This window comes from Mustela lutreola, chromosome 13 (genome assembly GCF_030435805.1).
Source record: "Mustela lutreola isolate mMusLut2 chromosome 13, mMusLut2.pri, whole genome shotgun sequence".
Classification (NCBI taxonomy): Eukaryota; Metazoa; Chordata; class Mammalia; order Carnivora; family Mustelidae; genus Mustela; species Mustela lutreola.
Genome location: NC_081302.1, coordinates 81,294,408 through 81,309,447, shown reverse-complemented (window position 1 = coordinate 81,309,447; position 15,040 = coordinate 81,294,408). Strand labels below are relative to the sequence as shown.

At 49.2% G+C, this 15,040-nt stretch overlaps 1 protein-coding gene and 1 non-coding gene across 9 annotated transcripts in view; one reads left to right on the top strand and one right to left on the bottom strand.

Annotated features, from left to right (window-relative positions):
- The window catches only part of LOC131813468 (ral guanine nucleotide dissociation stimulator-like), a 166,874-nt gene extending 152,132 nt beyond the window's left edge, over positions 1 to 14,742 (top strand). For 3 of the 8 annotated variants that reach the window (XM_059143740.1, XM_059143741.1, XM_059143742.1), the window contains exons 2-10: positions 225 to 299; positions 5,419 to 5,555; positions 6,610 to 9,115; positions 9,531 to 9,588; positions 9,987 to 10,094; positions 11,710 to 11,903; positions 12,490 to 12,549; positions 13,470 to 13,663; positions 13,909 to 14,742. In XM_059143740.1, the coding sequence (XP_058999723.1) occupies positions 9,039 to 9,115; positions 9,531 to 9,588; positions 9,987 to 10,094; positions 11,710 to 11,903; positions 12,490 to 12,549; positions 13,470 to 13,663; positions 13,909 to 14,732 (1,515 nt within the window). In that variant the 5' untranslated portion in view covers positions 225 to 299; positions 5,419 to 5,555; positions 6,610 to 9,038 and the 3' untranslated portion in view covers positions 14,733 to 14,742. The remainder of the gene's footprint in view (positions 1 to 224; positions 300 to 5,418; positions 5,556 to 6,609; positions 9,116 to 9,530; positions 9,589 to 9,986; positions 10,095 to 11,709; positions 11,904 to 12,489; positions 12,550 to 13,469; positions 13,664 to 13,908) is intronic. The other 5 variants (XM_059143746.1, XM_059143745.1, XM_059143743.1 and 2 more) reach the window with 5 other exon arrangements.
- Positions 5,416 to 5,579, bottom strand: LOC131814237 (U1 spliceosomal RNA). The gene has a single exon (XR_009347225.1). It is a non-coding gene; the product is annotated as a U1 spliceosomal RNA (small nuclear RNA).
- Positions 14,743 to 15,040: the final 298 nt, after the last annotated feature.

Below are 15,040 nucleotides of genomic sequence, written 5' to 3'. Positions count from 1 at the left end.
GCGGGAGTTCCTAAAGCCTCTGCCTGCCGTCCGCTCCCACCTGTCCAGGGCTGTATTCACACAGGCAGAGGGCTTTCGAGGAATTCAACCAGGAAAATATGGGTCATTATCATTAAAGAGGTTGTTCCCAAACCTCATTTAGGCAATTTTTAACTTTGAACTTTTTCTAAACACTTACCAGGGGTGCTCCTAGAAAATAAAATTGTTTTCTTGCTCCCTTCTAGGAAACCAGCCTGGCAGCAGTGGCAAAGTCGGGGCAGGGGGGAAGAGGGAGAAGTCAAAAGGCAAAACGTGCACAGGTAACCTGTAAATTATCTGCCTCTGAAATATCCTGCCTTGTTTTATCCCATGTCATCTGTTTAACTCTCATGCCGCCCCTGCCAGATGATGCTAAGCTCTGGGGTTGGAGTGACAGCAAGCCGGTTATGAGGTCCCTGTTTTGGCAGCTGGAACCTGACTGGTGAGGGCTTAGTGGTGTTCCAGAAAGGCCAGTCCTATTACCAAGGCCCTTTATCTTAGCATTCACGTTCAAGGTGTCAAGAGCGTCATCCAGATTTGTGATTTCATTAACATCCGGGGTTTGACCATGACTCATTGTTGAGCGCATGGCAGTGGGCATCTGGCGAGTTGGAATTGAACGTGACTTATTGTTGAGGGCACGGCAGTGGGCATCTGGCTAGTTTCATAGCAGCCAAGTGAGCTTCCCTCGTCAATTAGGACTGTCTTGAAACCGGCCAGTCTTGACGGGGGCAATTAATTCCTGGTCCAGAAGCAGCCCAGCATCCACACAGCTGGCTAACAGTCTGGTACTTGCTGAATGAACCATGTACTTTCCGAACATCACCTAGCAAGTGCAGGGTTGTCTTCCTGGGAGTCCCCCAGCATTCAGAGATACGAAGAGAGCACATACAATGAGAAGGTCCTGGTGTAGGCAACAGGAAATCTCCAGGGAGAGGATACTTTACCCTGGTCAGTAAGCTAGTGTCCCAGTCGGAGGGCGGAGTGGAATGTGAGGAGGGGCAGTGAAGAGATAGGAGGATCCCAGTCTCAGGAGCGGGGGAGTCTGATCTCTGTCCACTGTACCCTCCCTGAGGACAGATACCAGGTGTATTGTGCTCACAGCTAGATTCTCAACACTTAGCCCATTGTAAGTGCTCATGAAATGCTTGTTGAGTGAATGAAGAGCTTAGAGAAGGACAAGGAAGCATCTGCGCCGGCATGATCAATGGGGAAAACAGCCAATATTCTCACAGAAGAAATGCTATGATACAGTGCAGCCCAACATTTCCACAAATCTCCCTTCTAGGAGAAGAGAAAAGAAAATTCTTGCCCCGGGGGATCTGGAGTAAAGTCTTGGGACAATAAAGCACACTTAGCAATATACACTGATAGTCTGGTTTATGACATAAAGCCATCACCTGTTTGTCCTGAGGTCCTTCGCATGGACACCTCTTGACCTAGCTCCTGGACTGCCCCCATGGGAGAGACCTTTGGATAACCCTTACCTTCTGGGAGTCCGTTAAGTATCTGTAGAGGCTTCGAGGTCTATTCCTGAGGGATTGTGGCCCCGAGAGCCAGAGCTGTCTCCCCACCCTCCATGTTCTTCTTTCCTGCTGAAGATCTTGGGATTACCTCTTCTCTCCAGAGATGTTGACCTCCTGCCTCAGAGGCATGGCCCCTACCTGGGGCAGCAACAAGAGGGATATCCCAACTCAGCACAGTGAGTCCAACAAGGGTACCAGGGATGCCCAACGACGCTAGAAGAGGTCGTTCAAGGGATGCAATCTGTGGAAATTAAGACAGCATCGGGAGGCATTTCTTAAGATGTGGACTTTCAAAATAGACTAACGGCAGTGTGAATTCTTCTTGGAAGCACTATAAAATGAGAATAGCCCCTCCTCTGCTTGGACCACATAAGCATGTGCTTATCTGTAAATGGAGGGTGAACCAAATGCTCTTGTCAGCCTTCTGAGAGTCCATGATTCTACAGCTCCGTGTTTATATGACACCTTTCAATATGTTATTGTGGCCCAGTTTCAAACAAGTCGTCGTATATTCTTATTTTATAGCTGAGGAATATAGGCCACAGCATGTTGGACCATTTACCAAAAGTAAAGCTGAAAGCTAGCCTTTGTCAGCTTTCTGTTATCCTCTGAGGAGATTCCAAAATCGGCAATGTTCTGGTTTCGGGCTTATAATTAGCTTCCAGAAAATGATGACAGATCATCCTGCTACATTAAAGCCCATCTTTTTCCCCTAAAACCTGATTCAAAGTCCCTACACCAGCAGCGATGACCCAGTTTATTTTTCTTATGTATGGAGTTCTGAGGCGTGAGAAGAACAGGCTGTAGTTAACAGGTGTCTAGAGCTCCTGCCCCTTGCTCTTTTCTAAAGAACACAGTTGCCTGTGGTGGGTGGGGGAGATGTCCCACCTGGCTGGAGCCTCAGCTCTTAGAGGTCACTAAACCTCAGCTTGCACCCCTGAATTCTGAGGGAGTTCAGAATTCACTATGGGTAGTTACTGGCTGCAAGTGTCTTAGGAGACCTGACAGGTCAGTACAGGAGCTTCCAGTGATTTCTCTCTTTGTCTTGGGTACTCTCCCTCGTTTCAAAATATTTAAGGCCATCTGAATGGCCCTGGATTTTCTGAGGGAACCCTTGGATTTGGAGTTATCTCATGCCCCAAAGTAGTCAAGACCATTCACTATTCACTGTAATCCCAATTCTGGCAATCCCTCCTTACAACACACACACACACATAAACACACACACACACACACCACCACCACCACAACCACCAACTCCACATTCTCAAATTTTTTAGATCTTTTCAGAACCGGTGCAAGGCCTTGACTTCTGGCAAGCACCGGGTTCTCTCCAATGTTTCAAGTGCCACTCTTTAGCAAAAATCAATAGAGGTGTCATCATTGTTGGTGTCTTGGCTAGAGGAAGGGAGGGTCCATTTTGAAGATGTAGTTTGATCAATATAGTGATTATTTAAGAAGTTATGTATCTTTAAAATACTGTGATTTGTATTTTCAGTAGCCATTTTCCTATTGTATTTATTTAATATCGTATCAGGTAATATCATATCATATAAATAAACACAGAGGAAAAGAGCACAACCTGGTTTAAATCCTGATTCTGCCATTTACAAGTCAGCTAACTTTAGATAAGTAACCTAACTTCCCTGGAGCCTCATTCTCCTCATCTGTAAAATTAGAAATAATTATATCCATCTTAAAGGGTGATAGTGAAGGTAAGAGCTAGCAAGTATAAAGCACCTAGATTTTTGGCTAGCCTGTGATGGGTGCCTACGACATGGCAGTGTGGGTATGGGCAGTCAGGTTGTTGCATGAGTGTCTTTTCGTGGCTACACCTCTCCCAATGGGTTAAGCTGCACCCACTGTCAATTTTCAGTTGCACTGGGGCCCCCAAGTTCCTCAGGAACCAGCAGTCCTCTGAATATCTGGCACCCAAGCTTGCTCTGCTTGGCACTGGAGTCCTTGAGAAAGGCTGCTGTCCATGTTCCCTCCCAGGGCATTGGAATCCAACCTCTATGAAGGAACCCAACCCTATGGTCAAGTCCATTCTTAGCCCCCTGTCCAGCAGGCCTTCCTCTGAAGGCTGCAGAGAGAACAGGGACCCACGTAATCTTGCTCCCTCTTCTGCCTCTGATTCCAAAGCACCTCAACTAGGTGTGACTGGGTTTGTTGATCTTCGCCCGTGAATAGTTGTAGCATTATTACTACTAGTTGAAGTATCTAATTACTTCTGAGGCTATGTGAACTAGAATTGCATCTCCTCATTTGGAATAGATATATGCCTTTAACAGTGACACGTAAAGTGAATTTTGGAGTGTCACATCTTATTTTTCCATTGATTTGCATCATTAAATAGAAATGTGTTTCTTTGGGAAAAACTGGATTTTAATAAAATTCCATGAAGAAATATAGGAACCACACATATTACAAAAGTATTTCTATAAAATCCTAATAATGATACTGAAAATCACTTACACAATACAAACAAAAACCTCTGAGTGTATTTTCATGTTTAACACAATTGCCTAATATTCTACGAAAGGAAAAACAATGATCATTGCAAAGAACATTCTGGAACAGAAAGTCAATTTTATAAATTCATTTCTCATCCACATAGCTGCATCAGGTGCTATTTTTTCTCTCTGTTGCTCAGATCTTAGAACTCTGAGAAGGCAATCTGTGACATAATTGCCTTTGATTTTCTTAAAACATTGGGCTTGATTAAATCTGAAAGGTGAAACAAAACTATAGATGTGACCAAGAGCATCCTATCAGTCAAGATAGACTAGGTTTTGTGGTGACAACAAACAGTTCCAACAAAAGTTTCTTTCTTTCTTTCTTTCTTTTTAATATTTTATTTATTTGTCAGAGAGAGAGAAAGAAAACACAAGTAGGGGGAATAGCAGGCAGAGGGAGAAGCAGGCTCCCCACTGAGCAAGGAGCCCAGTGCAGAACTCAATCCCAGGACCCTGGAATCATGACGTGAGCCGAAGGCAGTGGCTTAACTGACTCAGCCAGCCAAGTGTCCCCAAAAGTTTATTTCTTGGTCTTACTACATGTCCATTGCAAAATGACAGGGAATTCTGTTCATTAAAGCCACTGTGGAACACAGGCTGGAAAGCTTCATTTACCTTCCATGTTCCCTGTCACTAAAGAGGGAAAATGAGATCTCTAAAGGCTCGCACTAACAATTAAATGCTCAGCCATAAGAAACATAAAATTTCTACTCGTCACTCATTGCTAGAACTAGTTCCATGGCCCGATCCGTCCAAACAAAGTCAGATATACAGTCCATATCCTGTGTATAGATAGAGAGAAAGTATTTGAGGAATAGTGTTAATGTACAAGGAGGTATTTGCTGATGCATATTCAGCAAGGAAAGAGGCTGTGTGGAAGCAAATTGCTAGAACCCATCCCGAAGAAGGTCAGCAAACCAAGTTAAGAAAGTCTCCAGGAGATGTATGTTAAACCAGTTCTCTAATTTGTGAGGGGCATGGAAATTTTTTCCTAACAAACAGACACTGAGAAAAATCTTGTTAGATTTTCTTTTTTTTTTTAATGTGTTGTATGGGGCACCTGGGCAGCTCTGTTGATTAAGCACCAACTCTTGGTTTTGGCTAAGGTCATGATTGGGTGGTGAGATTAAGCTTTATGTAGGGTTCCCTGCTTAGCATGGGGTCTGTTTAGGTGTCTGTTCCTCTCCCTCTGCCTCTGCCCCTCCTCCAACTCATGCACGTGCACATCCTCTCTGTCCTAAAATTAAGAAAAGAAAATCTTTTGAAAAATGTGTTTTTTTTCCATTTTTGAGATTTTGTACATCTGCATTTTCATGTAAAATTGGCAATTTTATTTTATTTTATTTTATTTTTTTCAGGGAAAAGCGCGAACGCAGTCCCCCACTACCACAAATTATGCAGTCGAGTTTCCCACATTTGGGGAAATCGCAGGGGTCAGCACATCCGGAGTGCAATGGATAAGCCTTGCCCTGGGAAAACCACCTTCATGATCATGGTATCTCCCCTGTAAAATTGGCAATTTTAAATGTTGGGAAGTAGTTAACATAAAGTATGTTGAAGGCACAGAAAGGGGTCTATGCACTGAGACCCAGCACCTCATTGATAAACTCTGGCCTGCACAGAGTGATGAAGAGCAGAGTAACAAGTCTCATTACACACCAGCTAAGGTTGGATAACAAAAATGTTTAGTGCAGCCAGTCAGTTTGGTCCCAAAGAGCAGTATGGGACTGGAGGAAAGGAAGGAGATCACCCTAACCAACCTGGAGGTTTTGTTCTGTGGGTCTGGCAGGCAGTCAAGAGATGGGAAAGAAATCTGTGTATGAAAAGAAGGACATTCATGAACCTGCTGTTGGCAAGCTGACATAGCCTGGACATGCACTCTTTTCTCTTCCAAGGACAAGTTTATAGAAAGAACAAATAATAGATAAACTAACAGAGATGCCAGAATGGGACAAGGGAGGCCCCTAGGGTACAAAATTTAAGGAGGCACTCGCTCAGGGTCATGAAGGTTCATGGATGAGGCCTGCGCAAACCTAGGCGTGAGTGTCTCCTGACATCGTGTGCTCTGGGGGCATCAATTGCCTCACCTTCGTGCTGGTTCACGAGTTTACACTACATCAGAAACAACTGTTTATTCTTTTCCCAGATGATACGGCTATGTTTTGGGAATAGCAAATCTTAGTGAAAAATAGTAATGAGAAAGCAGTAAAAAAAAAACAATCTGGACACTAATGGCCCATTTTGTGATGACAAATTGGCAACCATTTGCTCCAATGAATCAATTTTTATTTGCATTTATACATTTTCGATTACACTTCGATTACACTTCCAAACTCTGTGATAGGATTTCACTTTCTTGGTTTATATATTTATTCATTCAAAGGTATTTATTGAGTTCCTACCTCATGTGTCATTGTGCTAGGCAATTGATTATATATTGGTGAATAAAACAGAAAAGGTGATTGCCCTTTTGGAGTTGATAAGTGAGACAGAAAGAGACACTTAATATGTACATAAGAAAATTAATAAGTACTTTTCACTGTGGCAAGGACAATAACAGAAACAAACACGATGCAGGAATGTCGACTATTACTGGTTCATGTTCGAGAACACAGTCAAGGATCACCTCCAAGACCTTTGGCGATGCAGCGTGGTTGAGGAGGATTCCTGCCAGAAGTCCTAAGACATTTGAGAAAGTAAATTATATAACACCCTTTCTTTAAATATTAAAACTAAAATTGAAATAATTCATGCATGCTTTAAATAATAGGAAGACATTTTGTCAAGTATGTATTATAAAAACAAAGCACATTTGGTCATACCACAGAGATACTACTAATAAAGTTCGTTCTTTCTTTCTTTCTTTCTTTCTTTCTTTCTTTCTTTCTTTCTTTCTAGTTTTGTCTCATGCCACACTTTAGTAAAATTCATATTACTCCTTGACTACTCTCTCGCTGCTCTTGGCTTTCTTCTTTCTCTTCCTTCTCCTACTCTTTTTAAAAATTCATGCATATTTAGGATTGATCTAATTTTAATTTCTTCTGACTTAAGGCTACTCTTGGAGGGGAGCCTGGGTGGCTCAGTTGTTGAGTTTCAGCTCAGGTCTTGATCTTTTGAGTCCTGGGATCCTGCCCTGAGTTGGACTCTGTGCTCAGCAGGGGGTCTGCTTGAAGATTCTCTGCCGCTGGGGCGCCTGGGTGGCTCAGTGGGTTAGGCCGCTGCCTTCGGCTCGGGTCATGATCTCAGGGTCCTGGGATCGAGTCCCGCGTCGGGCTCTCTGCTCAGCGGGGAGCCTGCTTCCTCCGCTCTCTCTCTCTGCCTGCCTCTCTGCCTGCTTGTGATCTCTCTCTGTCAAATAAATAAATAAAATCTTAAAAAGATAAAGAAATAAAAAAGATTCTCTGCCTCTGCCCAACCACACCCCCCCACACATTCTCTTTCAAATAAGAATTCTTTAAAAGGAGATGAAAGTAAGAAAAACCTGAAAAAAATAAACAAAAGCCTACAAAATAAAAATACAAAGAATGCTACCTAGTGATTTCCCTGAGCTCTGCAGCTTTGCAGCCCTCTCTGATCAGTGAACTTGAGAGGGGTGAGCTGTTCGTGATGGCCTTCTAGGGGAGGGGCTCTTGCCCTGATCCTCAGGGGGACTTCCCCTGGTGCAACTGCAGCTGGCCCAAGCAGCAGAGACGGGCCCTGGGTTCCAGCAAGTGCCGCTGTTTTACTCCCTGAAGGCTTGCAGCACCAATGGCTGAGGTGACTGTCACCGCACCCTGCTCCCTACCCCGGAGCTGAAAATTCACACCCAGCTCTTCAGTGAGCCCGCACAGAAAAAAACGTTCCACCGGTCTTATCTCCTCGGATTCTGTCAGAACTCTGCGTTCACCCTGCCAGGGACGAGGCATTTTTATCGTAGGCACGTGACTGAGTTCCAATTCCAATTGTTTTGTTTTGTTTTATTTTTAAAGATTTTATTTATTTGAGTGAGGGAGTGCATGAGAGCGGAGAAGGTCAGATGGAGAAGCAGACTCCCCATGGAGCTGAAGCCCTATGTGGGATTCGATCCCAGGAATCCGGGATCATGACCTGAGCTGAAGGCAGTTGCTTAACCAGCAGAGCCACCCAGGAGGTGGGAACCACCCACTCCAGGTTCTATGGATTCCAGTGACACAGACCAACACCAGACCTGCGAGGTGTCAGAGGTCTCACCAAGCTCCTGCTTCTTCTGGACCTCTCCCAGGAAAGTGATCACCCAACTATGCTGTGATTCGGAGTACAGGGCTTTACAGAGTAGAAAGCCAGGACATAGCTTCATGGTTTTCAGCCATTTTCCCTAACTGATGTCTGGGAACTCTGAAGCATTCGGGCCCCACCTGGTCTTCTGGGGACCACCGGGATCCTGAGATCATGCTGTCACCCCTGGGATATCACCCCACTTCACCCCTTGAACACTTTTAAGCCAGGATTGTCCCAGACAGGGGTAGACACCTAAGTGTTTCAATCATGCACCTGGCTGTCGATGGAAACTTTGCAGTAGGCTCCTTCAGGTAGGTGCCTCCCCTTGGATGTATCCATAGCCCTATCATCCGCATAACTTGTTCCCACCCAAGGGCCAAGGGCCAAGGGCCAAGGGCCAAGGGCCAAGGTCAGTCCCTTACTAAGGGATTTCATTGAAAATTCGAAGCCTAAGTTCTTGAGAAGCTACTACCCAGCCCTTTGTAGGTGGGGCTGTCGTCTTCTGGGACTCCAGAATATGAGCACTGATGAACACATGTGTGCACACAGGAGCGAGTGTGCTTGTGCACACAAACACACACACCCCAGGAGGGACTGTGGGGTGGGATCTGATTAGTAGCAGATTCCAAGAAGTTGATAGGAGGGAGGAAATTGGGTGGGAGGTATTTCCTACCTGTGACAGCACTCCTCTAACATCATAGCTATTATCCAACCTATGCCTGTGGACATCTGATAGAAAGACATGCTGGAATCATCCGTATTTTGCAGAGAAGGGACCATCCCTGTCAGGCACAACGGCTTATCTAAGGTCCAAACCAGGTAAGTATAGAGACTTGTGTCTGAAACCAGGTGTGTTTGCAAGCTGGGGACCTAGCTTCTCCCAGACCTTCCCTGGGGGCCTGTTCCGAGGGGTGTGTTGGGGTCACTGTGTACAGATGAGATGTGTCCTTGCATGCAGAAGGGAGATGAGGAGATGGCAGACGGGAGCACTGTTCGTGTAGGGGTCCAACCAGGAGTGGGCCCCGGTAGGGGATCACAGGCAGTGATGTCACTGCCTGGATCACAAAGGCCCACAACTTGTAACCCCTGCAACCAGGACCCACACTCTAGTCCGGTATCAGGGCTATTTGGACAGAAACGTCTGACACAGAAAGATGTTTTCGTCCTGTCTACGTACATCCCGGGGCTCTGGGTACCAGAACCCCCAGGAAAATGGCTTGTTCCCATGCTGCAGAAGTTGGCTGAAACCACCCCCGCGATGCCTCAGGATGTTTCGAGGGAGACGCCATAAGGTACTTACTACTGAGGAGACTAGGCGATGCCCACCCCTCTGAACCGTCCTAGGGAAGCCCCATCCCTTCCTCTGGACTTTGAGGGGAGGAGGGATATGTAGGGGTTCCCGCCCATGGGCTGGAGGAGGGTGAGCACAGTGGATACCCTGGTGATCCCTTCTTGTTCACACCAATGTCATGGTGGGCTGGGTGCACCGGGGATTCCTGAGGTGCCTCTTAGCTGTGCCAGAGCACATCCAAGGCCCTGAAGCTGGGCCACGTTTCTCTCCTTGGGGGAGGGCTCTGCCACCGGGGCTGTGGTGTGTCTGGAATGGAGCGCCCTGGGTCTAAAGACTAGCAAACGCCTCCAGACAGGGCTCTAAGGTCTCCAGCCTGGCTGCCGGGCACTGTCTTGACAGAACGCTCCAGAGGACATGGTGCAGGAGCTGAATGTTGACATCCGCTGCTCTCCTTCCCCAAAAGACAAGAAGCCACACAGGGACAACAGAGTCTGGCGCTGGCTCAGGGTGAGTGCAGGTGCTGGGGAGACCCAACCCCTGGGGCGCCCATGCCGCACCAAGGGCCCCACTTCCGAGAAGCCAGCCTGGCCTCCTAGAGTCCTGTACTCCCGTGAATCTGCACCCCATCTCTTCCCCAAACTGGCCCTCATGGTCCTGCCCATGCCTTGGACAGAAGCACTGCCATTGTCCACATACTTATAGGAGTATCATTAAAGAGACTTTAGACCAGGTCTCATCCCGTTGATCTAGACTCCTTTTGCCCTGGCCTAGGCATTTTCCTAACTCATGCTCCCAGGTGTCTCCATTGGCCCAACAGTCCTTCCTCAGGTTATACAAATCTTGCAAATGATCATTTGCAAGAGTGAGTTGGGAGATTCTGATCCAAAGGGACATGGGGCCCATGGTACTCTGTCTCTTGCTCTGTGCTTTTGTTTTGATGGAACACATCTTTGGGGCCCCTAGGGTGAGGAAGAGGGGCCTCACTGCCCTGCACGGCAGTCCAGAAGGCCAGTCATTTATCACCGGCATCTAGCCCTTTACAGGGGCAGGACTGGATATAATCCCCTTCTGTGGCTAATGAACAGTGCTGCATCCTACAGCCTCCGTGCCCTCCTATCCTAAGCCCTCTCACCTAAAACGTCTGTGTTCTCATCTCAAGAATGAGATATGTTGGGTGCCGGGGTGGCTCAGGGGGTTCAGCCTCTGCCTGCAGCTCAGGTCATGGTCTCACGATCCTGGGATCGAGGCCCACGTTGTGGGGGGGGGGTCTCTGTTCAGCGGGGAGTCTGCTTCCCCCTCTCTGTCTGGCTGCCTCTCTGCCTACTTGTGACCTCTCTCTCTCTGTCAAAAAAAATAAATAAAAAATCTTTCAAAAAAATAAAAACAATGGGGCTATGTCATCAGAAATCACAGGATCCATGCCACTCATGCAGGGACGTGCTACCAATACTCCGCTCACAAAAGGACCTGAGATACTAGCAAGTTCAGACATCATTTTCTTCAATTCTTTGTATGGATACCAAGAACATTTTCTCTTTACCTTTAAGGTTTCTTTCTTTCTTTCTTTCTTTCTCTCTTTCTTTCTTTGAATTTTATTTCTTTATTTGACAGACAGAGATCACAAGTAGGCAGAGAGGCAGGCTGAGACAGAGAGGGGAAGTAGGCTCCCCACCGAGTAGAGAGCCCGATGCGGGGCTCGATCCCAGGACCCTGAGATCATGACCTAAGCCAAAGGCAGAGGCTTTAACCCATTGAGCCACCCAGACACCCCTTCTTTAAAGGGTTCTTAATTGATTGGTTGATTGATGGATTGAGAGGGAGGCAGGGGGAGAGTGGGGAGAAGCAGAGGGAGAGACAGAATCCTCAAGCAGACACTGCCCTATGGACACAGCCCTACAAGGAACGCAGCCTCAGGACAGGGAGAGCATGACCTGAAGCAAAACCAAGAGTCTTAGGCTGAACCCAATGAGACACTGAGTCACCCGATTCTTTTTCGGACTCTGGGCTCTCTTGTCCCACCTCTTGTAGAAGTTCCTGAGATCTGGGGGCTCATTCTGCCCTCCAAGCCCCAACCCTCCTGGTGGCCACAGCACTGACTCATGTCTCCTCTGATTCACCTCAGGGGGAAAATGGCTCAACCAGGAAGAGGAATAAGACCTTGATACTATGGAACACTCGTGCCAGTTCATTGGAGGCCATAATAGATTACCTGGTGGCTGCCGTCATAAAAGAAGATCTAAACTATGTTCACATGTTTCTCGAAATACATCGCACCCTTGCTACCACCCAGGAGGTGCTGGGCCTCCTCTTTGCAAGGTGAGCACCCTCCCCTGCCCCTAACTGCTCCGTGGGATTTGGCCAATGCCTGGTTGTGAGACTTGGCAGGACCCCAAGCTTCCCCAAGCTTCCCTTGCTCCTAACTGGGGCAGAGGTATTATAGGGATTCAGTGGGGTCTTGTAGGGAAAGAACACTTGGTAGCCTGCGCCAGTGGAGAAGTCTGTTGTTGGGCCTGTGGGCATGCTCTTTGAACATTCCCGTGCCCCTCATGATGAAACCTCTGCCTCATTCCTGACTCTCACTGTGATCTTGAGCTGGGCTCCTTTGCCACTGAAAGGGAGATCTGAGATTCCTTCTGGGGACTGTGTGTGGGTGAATCCAGAGCAGGCAACCCTGAGGGTGAGCAGGGGCCAGGGCAACTCAGATGTCGGTGATGGGCTGGTTGGGGCCCTTTCATTCAGCAAGCATTCAGGAAGCCCCAGTAGGTGGAGGCGATTGTCTCGGAGCTGAATGGGATCCCTGCACAGAACAGAGAGCACCCCAGGGCTGCAGGCTAGTCGAGGGTCAGGCGGTGAGAGCCAACATCCACAGACATCTCATGTGATGCCCCCTGGCCTCCTCTAGATTCGGATGTGTTTACTCCACGTATGACGAGGTCGGCGGACCCCAGGACCAGCGCAACATGTGAGTAAGCTTTGGCTGCTCCAGGAGGGCCTTCCCTCTCCAGCAGGGCAGTAAGGGTACTGTGAGTTCGAGGGGCTACTGGACCTTCACGCACACCTCTGTGATTCCTGCTTTACGGTAAAGGTCTGAGAGCTTCTACTGGAAACTGGGAAGGTGCCCTGGGGAGCTGGGGTAGGTGTGTGAGCAGAGGGGCATGGAGGACAGCTTCAACCCCTGAGTGGGTCATGCTCCATCCCTGCCCCCTCCCAGCCCTCTCTCTGCCCCAATTCTGGGACCCAGAATGCAGGATTTAGGAAGCATCGCACAGCAGTCTGTTGGCACCTGCACTCGGTGCTCAGAGGGGGCTCAGGGAGAGTGGTGACCCAGTAGAGCCCAGGGAGCAGCAGGCATCCCACACCCTGTGGGAGGTGAGTGTCAGTGGAAACAGACCCACTCTCATGGCACCTAGTGACTGGGCAGAGGAGGTAACGGTGGAGGTATGGGGAGGGTCCTGGGAAGGCTTGGCTAGAGACAGAGTCCCTTTGTTCCCTCCTCGGTTGGATCTTCACGGAGCAGAGGCGAGTGCAGTGAGGGTAATTAAGAGGCCAGACACCACCCCTCCCTGGACACATGCAGTTGAATTCAAATGGCTCATGGGCAAGGAGACAGACTGAGGAGTGTGTCCAGCTCCCCTAAAAAGTCCAGAAAGGCTCCCCCCATTGACCAAGGACTCCCACTCCCAGAGGCTTTTGGCCAGCCTGCCGTGTGGGAGCAGGCCTGTCTCAGGCAGGACTGCCAGGTCGCAGGTGGACAAGGAGTCCGACTGGTCTCGGACAGGAGCTGGAAGCCCAGGGGCCCAGGTTCCCACAGGGGTTCCCTGGGATATTGGTTTGGATGCATACCCTGTCCTCTGACTTCTCTGCCTCCATGTCTGTCCCCAGGGCCGTCTATGCCATCCTGGATATGTGGGTGGAAAGGTATCCAGGGGATTTTGTGCAGCCTCCAGAGTATCCCAACTTGCATGCTCTACTGGCCTACCTGCAGGTCAATGCGCCTGGCTCGGACCTGCTGCGCCGTGCCCAGCTTCTGCTGCCAGAAAGGCAGCGCGCTGAGACCACAGAGCCAGAGGCTGGGGGTGAGGAGGACTGGGGGTAACTGATGTGGGCCTGAGGAGGAGGCAGGGTGGGCCACCCTGAGGAAGCCTCCATAGATTGTAGTTGGGCCGAGAGGAGTGAGTTATCTCAGATCCCTGTCCCCATGGGCTTCTGTTGGGGACACCTTCCAGGGGCTGGGTCTTGAACACAGGCCACGCTGAGTGGTAGGGAAAGGGAAAGGCGAGAGGGAAGTCAACCAAGCTGATGATGCTTTCTCTTCTTGGAGCTACATCACCGGCCCCGGAGCCAGATCAGGATGTGTCTCGGGAAGTGGTTCCAGCAGCCACTCTGGCACCCGCTGCACCTCTGGGGCCTGAGCTGGTCCCCGCCATCCCTGCTGCGGCTGCTCACTATGGGATAGGAAGACCAGGGCAGATGGTCGTCAGGGCCCTCGTTCACTTCTCTGCCACGGAAGAGCCACCAGGCCTTTTGACTTTCCTGGATGACCAGCAGGGTCCTGCCCCCGAGCTGCCGCCACCTGCCTCCGTGGAGCAAGCAGGCTCAGCCCCCGAGCTGCCGCCCCCTGCGTCCGTGGAGCAAGCAGGCTCGGTCCCCGAGCTGCCGCCCCCTGCCTCCGTGGAGCAAGCAGGCTCGGCCCCCGAGCTGCTGCCCCCTGCCTCCGTGGAGCAAGCAGGCCTGGTCCCCGAGCTGCCGCCGCCTGCCTCCGTGGAGCAAGCAGGCTCGGTCCCGGAGCTGCCGCCACCTGCCTCCGTGGAGCAAGCAGTCTCGGTCCCCGAGCTGCCGCCACCTTCCTCCGTGGAGCAAGCAGGCTCTGTCCCCGAGCTGCCGCCACCTGCCTCCGTGGAGCAAGCAGTCTCGGTCCCCGAGCTGCCGCCACCTTCCTCCGTGGAGCAAACAGGCTCGGCCCACGAGCTGCCGCCCCCTGCCTCCGTGGAGCAAGCATGCTTCGCTCCCGAGGAGCACCTTGTGCTTGCTACAACCAGAAAGCGTGTCTTTCCCATCCCCCTTATTGCTTTTTTTGTATTTCTTCTCTTTTGTGTGTATGTATATAATTACATACTAGATTTAATTAAAGACAGTAGAACTTGAGTTTACATAACATTTTACTTGCATTCTTTGCAGTGGGATATGGAGGTCTCATTAGGTCCATTCAGGGTGTTGCACAACCATGTCATTCTACGACGTTTCTGTCACAGAGACACCCACGCTCCTCATCGCTCACTGCTCTGTCCCTCGCCCAGTCCCTGCAACCGCTGCTCTGCTCTCTGTCTCGGCCACTTCACCTCCACTTGGATTTTCCTCTGCCTGGAATCCTACAGTATGGCCTTCTGTGTGTGTCTGCAGAACATAAGTGTGATTCCCCTCTTTTCAAACTTTGTTATACAAATAACATTTTA